The sequence below is a fragment of the Mytilus edulis genome, chromosome 9 (genome assembly GCF_963676685.1).
Source record: "Mytilus edulis chromosome 9, xbMytEdul2.2, whole genome shotgun sequence".
Classification (NCBI taxonomy): Eukaryota; Metazoa; Mollusca; class Bivalvia; order Mytilida; family Mytilidae; genus Mytilus; species Mytilus edulis.
Window position 1 is genome coordinate 84,328,154 of NC_092352.1, and position 10,647 is coordinate 84,338,800.

A 10,647-nucleotide genomic window follows, 5' to 3' on the forward strand; every position below is an offset into this window, starting at 1 on the left:
ACATTCTTGTTACAGATGTTTTTGTATGACCGCAAAAATTGAAAACTTTTTTGTCATATACATTGTAATTTGTATTGGTATCACGTTGGCGTCATTGTCTGCGTCTTCGTCGTCTTCGCCCGAAAACATTTGGTTTTCGCACTATAACTTTAGTATAAGTAAATAGAAATCTATGAAATTTACACACAAGGTTTATGACCACAAAAGGAAGGTTGGGATTGATTTTGGGAGTTTTGTTCCCAACAGTTTATGAATTATGGGCCAAAAAGGGCCCAAATAAGCATTTTTTTGGTTTTCACACTATAACTTTAGTTTAAGTTAATAGAAATCTATGAAATTTTGACACAAGGTTTATGACCACAAAAGGAAGGTTGGGATTGATTTTGGGAGTTTTGGTCCCAACAGTTTAGGAATAAGGGGCCCAAAGGGCCCAATATTAAACTTTGTTTGATTTCATCAAAAATTGAATAATTGCTCGTGGGTTCTTTGATATGCCAAGTCTAACTGTGTATGTAGATTCTTAATTTTTGGTCCAGTTTTCAAATTGGTCTACATTAAGGTCCAAAGGGTCCAAAATTAAACTTAGTTTGATTTTAACAAAAATTGAATCCTTGGGGTCTTTGATATGCTGAATCTAAACATGTACTTAGATTTTTTATTATGGGCCCAGTTTTCAAGTTGGTCCAAATCGTGGTCCAAAATTAAACTTTGTTTGATTTCAACAAAAATTGAATCCTTGGGGTTCTTTGATATGCTGAATCTAAACATGAACTTAGATTTTTGTTTACAGGCCCAGTTTTCAAGTTGGTCCAAATTGGGGTCTAAAATTAAACTTTGTTTGATCCCAAGAGAAAATAAATCTGGAGTTCCAGTGGAAATATACTGGGATATTATGGGATTTCAATTGGGATCCCACTGATAAAATTTCGGGAATCCTGCAAAAGAAGCGGGATCCCGATGTAAATGTACTGGGTTAAAATTTCAGGATTCTCGTAAAAGAAGCAGGATCCCAATGTAAATCCCAGTGGGAATATACTGGGATTCCCGGGAAAAAAAAGGGATCCCAAAAATAAATCCCAGCAGGATATACATGCACCAATTCAAGTTGTACTGCCACTGGGATTCCTGGGTTATCTATGGAAGGATACATGTATGTTGAGTTCTCCTTTCTGTAAATTAATTTGCTGTCACTGTACTTCCAACTAGTATTCCTGAGTAAATAAAGGTAACTGGAATATCTGCATGTAATGTTGGCAGCTCCATTCAAAAATATCATTAAAGCCCCTTAAAGTATAAAAAAAAAATGCACAAAGAATCACTTGTTCAATACGTTTTGAAGCAACAAATTCAATAGAAATATTATTGCATGTTTATACAGTAGATTGGAAGCTAGTTCAAATAATTATGACGTCTTGGAAGGCTATTTTAATTTTTTTTTTTGGCAAATAAATAACCCTCCCCCTTTTTAGCTCACCTGGCCCGAAGGACCAAATCACTTTGCGTCCGTCGTCGTCCGTCATCGTTTGCTTTTACAAAAATCTTCTCCTCTGAAACTACTGGGCCAAATTAATCCAAACTTGGCCACAATCATCTTTGGGGTATCTTGTTTAAAAAATATGTGGCATGACCCGGCCAACTAACCAAGATGACCACCATGGCTAAAAATAGAACATAGGGGTGAAATGCAGATTTTGGCTTATATCTCTAAAACCAAGCATTTAGAGCAAATCTGACATGGGGTAAAATTGTTCATCAAGTGAAAATCTATCTGCCCTGAAACTTTCAAATGAATCGGACAACCGATTGTTGGGTTGCTGCCACCTGCTTCAAAAACATTTCTGTATTGTCTTTTGGATGATGGCGCATCTGCGGCAGTTAAAAAAACGTACAATATTCCTATTGACAAAGTTCTTAAATTTATGGCTTTAGTAGAATGTATATTATCTATAAATATTTTTTTTTTACTCTTTTTCATTTAGGTTTATCATTACAAAAGCACCGTATTTATGGACACACCTTTGATAACTATTAAAAAGTTTGACTGATCAGGAGATTAGAAAAATTGAAAATGGGGCATACATTCTACATGGCATTATTTTTCTTTTTGGGGTCAAAATTTTATCCAAGACTATGTCTACCTAACTACAGAAACAATAAAAGTTCTCCGTATGACTTTGGTTGGCTAAAAGGCAACATCGGTCTGGTATGATGTCATCCAACTTTCTACAAGATTTGATCTGATCACGCATTGGTATATAGGGGAAGGGTTTAGATTTCAAAAAACATGTTTAACCCCGCCGCAATTTTGCGCCTGTCCCAAGTCAGGAGCCTCAGGCCGTTCTTAGTTTTGTATGATTTTTTATTTTAATTTCTTGAGTATATTTCGAAGCTTAGTATGACATCCATTATCATTTCAAACTAGTACATTTTTGTTTAGGGTCAGCTGAAGAACGCCTCCAGGTTTGGGAGTTTCTTGTTGCATTGATGACCCATTGGTGGTCTTCGGCCGTTGCCTGCCTTTAGAACGAGTTGGTGTCTCTTTGACAAATTCCTCATGTCCATTCCCAATTTTTAATTCAATCTGTATATAGTAGATCTTGTGTCCGCTTTGAGCAAAACCTCTGCTGTACTGATATATGCCAAGGAAAATGTCTTTGTATGGATATGTTGACCGATAAGAAGGATGAGATTACAAGTTAAAATGAAGCTATAATATTCCGTTATCGCAATATTCTGACACCTAAATGGTCCAACATCCCATTGGTCCGACGTTTCGATCATTTAGGTTATACGCTAACGGGATTTTAACATAAGAAAGCCAAATAAAAGGTTCAATATTAGGATAACATTGTCCTCCGTTTGAAGTGGTGAAACAAGATAAAAAAAAGTAATACTTAGTGCCAAAGTAGCCGAACGTCATCACTAGCGTAATTTAAAAAAAAGTACAAACTACTTTGTCAAGTGTTGTTTGATTAACTAGATATCCCAAGATACAAGACGGCTGACTTAGGTAAAATCAAACACAGTTTGACGTACAATGAGTGATCATATTTTATTTCTGATGTTTATATTAAAATTGTCAATTTGTTGATATAAATATATTGGTAGCACTTTGCTCATTTTAGTAATGTTAGTTAGTACTCTTATCATATCTGATTTAGTGATGTAAATGAAATTGCGGTATGATCCAGACTCAACATATTGCACTACAATAATAAAAAAAATCTGCCCTATGGTTGTCTGATCTTGAAGCGGTTGGCAGGCTTTCAAACTAATAGGAGACCATACGCTTCCTCAATTTTAATGTAGAGCTCATCATGGGACTTTTCTTAACAATTAAAAATTGTTGTATGTTATATTTTCCCCTTGCTTCAAATATTTTGTTTCGGATTATTTATATCAAATTTGCAGCTATATGTTTGTAAATACATGCAATCAAATGATATGGAGGTATTATAAAATTTAGATAATGCAAGGGCAACTACAGATACATTTGTGTGACTTAATGGTTGATTTTCAAAGACTCCGAGAGAAAACTTTACGTAACATGCATTACAGTTAAAATTAGCCAAAATTAATTAATACTATGATAGAAATATATTTCCCCAACAGTAATACAGCATTCCTATAAAATTGTTTCATTTTTGCATTTGTTTTGACTCGATTTTTTTACTGGAAGTATCCGTGAATTGAAATTGCACCTATAACCTTTGACCTTGATTTAAAAAAAAAATGCACCATAATTTCTTTTGACAACCGGGATATTTAGAAAGTACACATTCTTAGCTTTCTAGTGATATATAATTAAGCTGTGTGTTACGTAGATGCATTAAAAATGTAAATTTGGCTCTCATATCACTCGCCTATTAGGAGTTATTGCCCTTTATAGTCAATTTTTAACAATTTTCATAAATTTTTGTTAATTTTTGTAAATTTTTAGGAAATATTTACACTGTAATTACTAGGCCAAGTTCATTATAGATAGAGATAATTGTAGCAACAAGAATTTTAGTAAAGAAAGATCTACAAACACATTACCATCACCAAACCACCATTTTGTCATGAATTTATCTGTGTCCATTGTTAATCATAATAATAATGCACATAAACCAAGGTGAGCGACACAGGCTCTTAAGAGCCTCTAGTTTAATTTCCCTATTTTTAACTGTCACTACACCTAAAACAAATAAATCTTGACATTGATAAGATACATGATCCTTCATTTTCTTAAGAAATGTAAATGATATGCAGAAATTGTCTTCTCACAATTTTTTTACTTTCTTTCTTACAGGAATCATGAAAACAAGGGACTGTTAATAAAGATGAAGTTAGAATGTTTAAACAATGTTCCGAAATTAGTAGGTGTGGCCTGGGAAGAGGTAGGTACATTTTAGCTTGGTTTCAAGCAGATAAGTTATGATTGTACTGTGGCAAATAGTTTTTCATAAAAAAAAAATTGAAATAAATGTCATTGATATATCTAGTGATGGAAATTATCCAGATTTTCTGGATCAATGAAAGATACCAGAGGGACATTCAAACTCATAGATCAAAAATAAACAAGATAAACCGACAACGCCATAGCTAAAAAAGAAGAAGACAGTGAAAAATTGTTACCTATGAACTGGTGTTGCCTTCATTTGCATCAGATTATTTGTTTCTGTGCCTCACACAAAAATGTGCAGGTAGGGCCCTTCTTGACCTGTCAGTAACACATAGCTGCTTACTACTGTTTTTACTAATTTTACTCCGTATTAACTTATAAAGCACTACTTTGAAATTGTTTATTTTCCATTTTTTCAGGGTTTCTTCTTTCTACAGTTTTTTAACGTGAATGACCAAAGTGGAAAACAAGTAATAGTAAATCCACTGACAATGACATCATGTGTTGGCAGCCATTTTGAATGTGGAATCTGGTCAGGGTGTGTATACAGATTATCTATTTAAATATTCTATTGCAGAAGTTGATGTATAGTTAAATTAAAATAAACTTTTCACATTATAAATCTTTTATCCAACAAATATAAAAATATGCCTGGCCTTGTCTCCAATTTAACAATTCTATTATGAATTAATAAATCATTTGAAAATTGAGCTACTTTATTTTGATACATCTTTTAACTGTTTCTCCCTGATACATCTACTGAAATTTAGAAAGAAAATGGAAATTGGAGAAAATGTCATAAATCTTGAAAATAAACCTCATTTTTAGCTCACCTGGCACTTGGCGTCTGTCGTTGTCCATCATTGTCGTTAACTTTTTCATTTGAACTTCTTCTATAGAGAACCACAAAATGGAATGGAACCAAATATGGCATGAATGTTTCTTATAGGGTGCTGACCAAGTGTAGTTACTTTGTAGCCGATCCACCACCCAAGATGGCCGCCAGCTGGGGACTTAGTTTAACATAGGACTCTATGGGAAATACATACAAATGTCTTCTTTTAGAGAATCACTGAATGGAAAGAAAGCAAACATAGCAATATTAAACCAAATTTGACCTCGAACATCATTATAAGTAACTGTTATTATTTTCTCCTTTTTAGCTCACCTGGCCCGAAGGGCCAAGTGAGCTTTTCCCATCACTTTGCGTCCGGCGTCTTCATCGTCCGTCGTCGTTAACTTTTACAAAAATCTTCTCCTCTGAAACTGCTGGGCCAAATTAAACCAAACTTGGCCACAATCATCATTGGGGTATCTAGTTTAAAAAATGTGTGGCGTGACCCCGCCAACCAACCAAGATGCCCGCCATGGCTAAAAATAGAACATAGGGGTAAAATGCAGTTTTTGGCTTATAACTCAAAAACCAAAGCATTTAGAGCAAATCTGACATGGGGTAAAATTGTTTATCAGGTCAAGATCTATCTGCCTTAAATTTATTTTCAGATGAATCAGACAACCCGTTGTTGGGTTGCTGCCCCTGAATATGTAATTTTAAGGAAATTTTGCCGTTTTTGTTTATTATCTTGAATATTATTATAGATCAAGATAAACTGTAAACAGCAATAATGTTCAGCAAAGTAAGATTTACAAATAAGTCAACATGACCGAAATGGTCAGTTGACCCCTTTAGGAGCTATTGCCCTTTATAGTCAATTTTTAACCATTTTTCGTAAATCTTAGTTATCTATTACAAAAATCTTCTCCTCTGAAACTACATGGCCAAATTAATCCAAACTTGGCCACAATCATCTTTGGGGTATCTAGTTTAAAAAATGTGTGGCATGACCCGGCCAACCAACCAAGATGGCCACCATGGCTAAAAATAAAACATAGGGGTAAAATGCAGTTTTTGGCTTATAACTCAAAAACCAAAGCATTTAGAGCAAATCTGACAGGGGTAAAATTGTTTATCAGGTCAAGATCTATCTGCCCTGAAATTTTCAGATAAATCAGACAACCCGTTGTTGGGTTGCTGCCCCTGAATATGTAATTTTAAGGAAATTTTGCTGTTTTTGGTTATTATCTTGAATATTATTATAGATAAAGATAAACTGTAAACAGCAATAATGTTCATCAAAGTAAGATTTACAAATAGGTCAACATGACCGAAATGGTCAGTTGACCCCTTTAGGAGTTATTGCCCTTTATAGTCAATTTTTAACCATTTTTCGTAAATCTTAGTTATCTATTACAAAAATCTTCTCCTTTGAAACTACATGGCCAAATTAATCCAAACTTGGCCACAATCATCATTGGGGTATTTAGTTTAAAAAATGTGTGGCATGACCCAGCCAACCAACCAAGATGGCCGCCATGGCTAAAAATAGAACAATGGGGTGAAATGTAGATTTTGGCTTATAACTCTGAAACCAAAGCATTTAGAGCAAATCTGACATGGGGTAAAATTGTTCATCAAGTGAAAATCTATTAGCCCTGAAACTTTAAAATGAATAGGACAACCGGTTATTGGGTTGCTGCCCCGAAATAAGTAATTTGAAGGAAATTTTGCAGATTTTGGTTATTATCTTGAATATTATTATAGAAAGAGATAAACTATAAACAGCAATAATGTTCAGCAAAGTAAGATCTACAAATAAGTCAACATGACCAAAATGGTCAGTTGACCACTTTAGGAGTTATTGCCCTTTATAGTCAATTTTTAACCATTTTTCGTAAATCTTAGTAATCTTTTAGAAAAATCTTCACCTCTGAAACTACTGGGCCAAATTTAACCAAACTTAGCCATAATCATCATTGGGGTATCTAGTTAAAAAAATGTGTCCGGTAACTCGGCCATCCAACCAAGATGGCCGCCATGGCTAAAAATAGAACATGGGTGTAAAATGCAGTTTTTGGCTTATAACTCAAAAACCAAAGCATTAAGAGCAAATCTGACAGGAAGGAAAATTGCTGATCAGACACGATCTGTCAGCCCTGGAATTTTCAGATGAATCGGATAATCGGTTGTAAGGTTGCTGCCCCTGAATTGGTAATTATGAGGAAATTTTGCTGTTTTTTTGTAATTATCTTGAATATTATTATAGATAGAGATAAACTGTAAACAGCAATAATGTACAGCAAAGTAAGAACTAAAAATAAGTCAGTATGACCAAAATAGTCAATTGACCCCCTAAGGAGTTATTGCCCTTCATAGTCAATTTTTAACAATTTTCTTAAAATTTGAATATTTTCATTAACATTTTCCACAGAAAGTACTATTATATATAGAGATAATTGTAAGCAGCAAGAATGTTTAGTAAAGTAAGATCTACAAACACATCACCATCACCAAAACACAATTTTGTCATGAATCCATCTGTGTCCATTGTTTAATATTCACATAGACCAAGGTGAGCGACAGTTTTATATTATTTCAAAAACCCAAGTAGAGTCAGGTGTGCAGCACAGGCTCTTGAGAGCCTCTTGTTTTTCAAACTTCTTGAATTTGGTGAGGAATTTTAAATAGTTAAGTCTCATCTAAATGAAATTCCTGGATCCATACAGCTGTAAACAATATAAAAGTTCATCCTGTTACCGGGTTTACTGTCATTTTAATAGCATCCTGATAATTAATGGATTGATACACTGATACTAAGAATATTATATTACATACATGTATACTTTTAAGTGCCAGTCTGCCTAAGAATCAGGCAGTGGTGAAAACATGACCAAAAAACCCTACCCAATTTGACATTGATTTCAGTTCATAATATGTAGTTATGCACAAAAATAACATTCATTTTCGTTTTCTGTTCTGGTAATAGAAGATACAATTTGGTTGAAATGCACTAGAAATTATCGAATAAGAGGAGATAACTCTGTAATTTGCTGTCATTCTAACCAATTTTCTAACTGAGTTATTTGATATTACCAGACACACACAAACGAAAGACTAATAATTTTTAACTCAGGATGATGGTTAGTATTAAATAACATGATTAGCTCAGTGGGTTTTTTCTGATCATGTTTTGATTTTTACCTAAATTGCCTGCTTCTTACAAAGACTAGCACTTAATAATGGTATATCAGTCAGAGAGTTTTGGAAAAATGCAATTTAAAGACCTATAATTGATTTTATTTTAGGTATAGAAGTCACCTCACATCAACTGATGTTATTATCACACTGGACAGAAACCAGAACTTGAATGTTTGGGACAGATATTCCACGGACCTCTTACATGAATCAAAACAATCACATGCCACATGTGTGGCACATCTTGATGGACATGTGGCTACTGGCAGTGAACATTGTGTCCATATACATTGATAGAAGATATATATATGACTATTTTCATTCAAAATAGATATTTTACTTACTACACCTTTATTAGTGATCATATTTATCATGGCCATAGTTTTTAAAGATTATAGATTAATACAAAGGGACCATTATAAAGTAATTTGAAAGTTATTGATTTTTGCCAGAGATAAAAGTTGTAGAATGTGAGACAAAGGTATTACAATTTGTTGGCAATGCTATAATATACTATTTGTATAAATCTTAATACAAATGTATTCCATAAGGTAAAAGACAGTTTTTGCTTGACCTTGACCTCATTTCATGGATCAGTGAACAAGGTTAAGTTTTGGTGGTCAAGTCCCTATCTCAGATACTATAAGCAATAGGTCTAGTATATTCGGTGTATGGAAGGACTGGAAGGTGTACATGTCCAACTGGCAGGTGTCATCTGACCTTGACCTCATTTTCATGGTTCAGTGGTTATAGTTAAGTTTTTGTGTTTTGGTCTGTTTTTCTCATACTTTATGCAATAGGTTTACTTTATTTGTTGTATGGAATGATTGTAAGGTGTACATGTCTAGCGGGCAGATGTCATCTGACCTTGACCTCATTTTCATGGTTCAGTGGTTATAGTTAAGTTTTTGTGTTTTGGTCTGTTTTTCTCATACTTTATGCAATAGGTTTACTATATTTGTTGTATGGAATGATTGTAAGGTGTACATGTCTAGCGGGCAGATGTCATCTGACCTTGACCTCATTTTCATGGTTCAGTGGTCAAAGTTAAGTTTTTGAGTTTTGGTCTTTTTATCTAATACTATGTCATAGGTCAACTATATTTGGTGTATGGAAATATTTTATGATCTATATGTCAGTCGTTTGGGTTTTATTTATCCTTGACCTGGTTTTCACGGTTCATTGCTCAGTGTTAAGTTTTTGTGTTTTGGTCTATTTTCTTAAACTATAAATAAAAGGTCAACTATATTTGTTGTATGGAAGCATTATTAGCTGTACATGTCTGCCTGGAATATGGTTCAACTGACCTTGACCTCATTTTCATGGTTCATGTTAAGTTTATGTAACAGTCATAATAAAGCTTTATATTTAGGAGTATCAACATAATATCAATGATTAGTAAAGAAGGTGAGACATTTCAGTGTGTGCACTCTTGTAATTCCAAATTAGAATTTTGATCCCAATTTAATGGTCCACTTAACATAGAAAATTATAGTGCGAGTTGGGCATCTGTGTACTATGGACACATTCTTGTTTAATATTTTTTTTGTCATGTGAAATACTTATAAGAGCATTATATATACTTTTCATGAGTAATAGGATAACTATATTTGGTATACAGGATTCTTGCAATATTTACTTGTTGGTCGTACAGGGCTCACCTGCTCTAAACCTCATTTCAAGAATCCTTCATAAAGGTTAAGCCATGAGCAATAAGTGAACTGTACATTGTGTTTGTTGTATGGAATGATTGTAATGTGTACATGTCTGGCTAGCAGGTTTCATCTGACCCAAATTTAGTGAATAAGGGGGAATAACTCTCATATGGAGTCTGGTTGCTTTCGGTCAAAATAAAATGTAACATCCTGCGGACTTAATGAGCATTTTGGGAAAATAAACTTGTTGCTTTCTTTTAAGTTTGCAAAGGGGGTCTCATTACAAGAAAAACAGTGTCTGGGGAGATAACTCTTACACAGAAAAGTGTTCGGTTAAACACGGTCAGTTAAAAGCGTATAGACTGTATGATATTATACAGTATATAAATAAAAAAACTAAGCTATCTTTTGAAACAAAATTACAGCGCAAGAAAAAAATAAAATAAATAATCAGAACAAAACCATTAGGTGTATACCTTCCCTGGAAAAGTGGAAAGACCTAATAATCAACAAAAAATTTACACCCACAAATATACATGAATCGGCAGTATGGACTCTTTTAAAAAAAGACAAAA

The 10,647-nt window shown here is 33.8% G+C and overlaps 1 protein-coding gene across 2 annotated transcripts in view; it reads left to right on the forward strand.

Annotated features, from left to right (window-relative positions):
• The window catches only part of LOC139489213 (uro-adherence factor A-like), a 43,883-nt gene extending 35,032 nt beyond the window's left edge, over positions 1 to 8,851 (forward strand). For both annotated transcript variants that reach the window (XM_071275421.1, XM_071275422.1), the window contains exons 8-10: positions 4,292 to 4,379; positions 4,804 to 4,922; positions 8,528 to 8,851. In XM_071275421.1, coding sequence (XP_071131522.1) covers positions 4,292 to 4,379; positions 4,804 to 4,922; positions 8,528 to 8,711 — 391 coding nt within the window. In that variant the 3' untranslated portion in view covers positions 8,712 to 8,851. The remainder of the gene's footprint in view (positions 1 to 4,291; positions 4,380 to 4,803; positions 4,923 to 8,527) is intronic.
• The last annotated feature ends 1,796 nt before the right edge of the window (positions 8,852 to 10,647 follow it).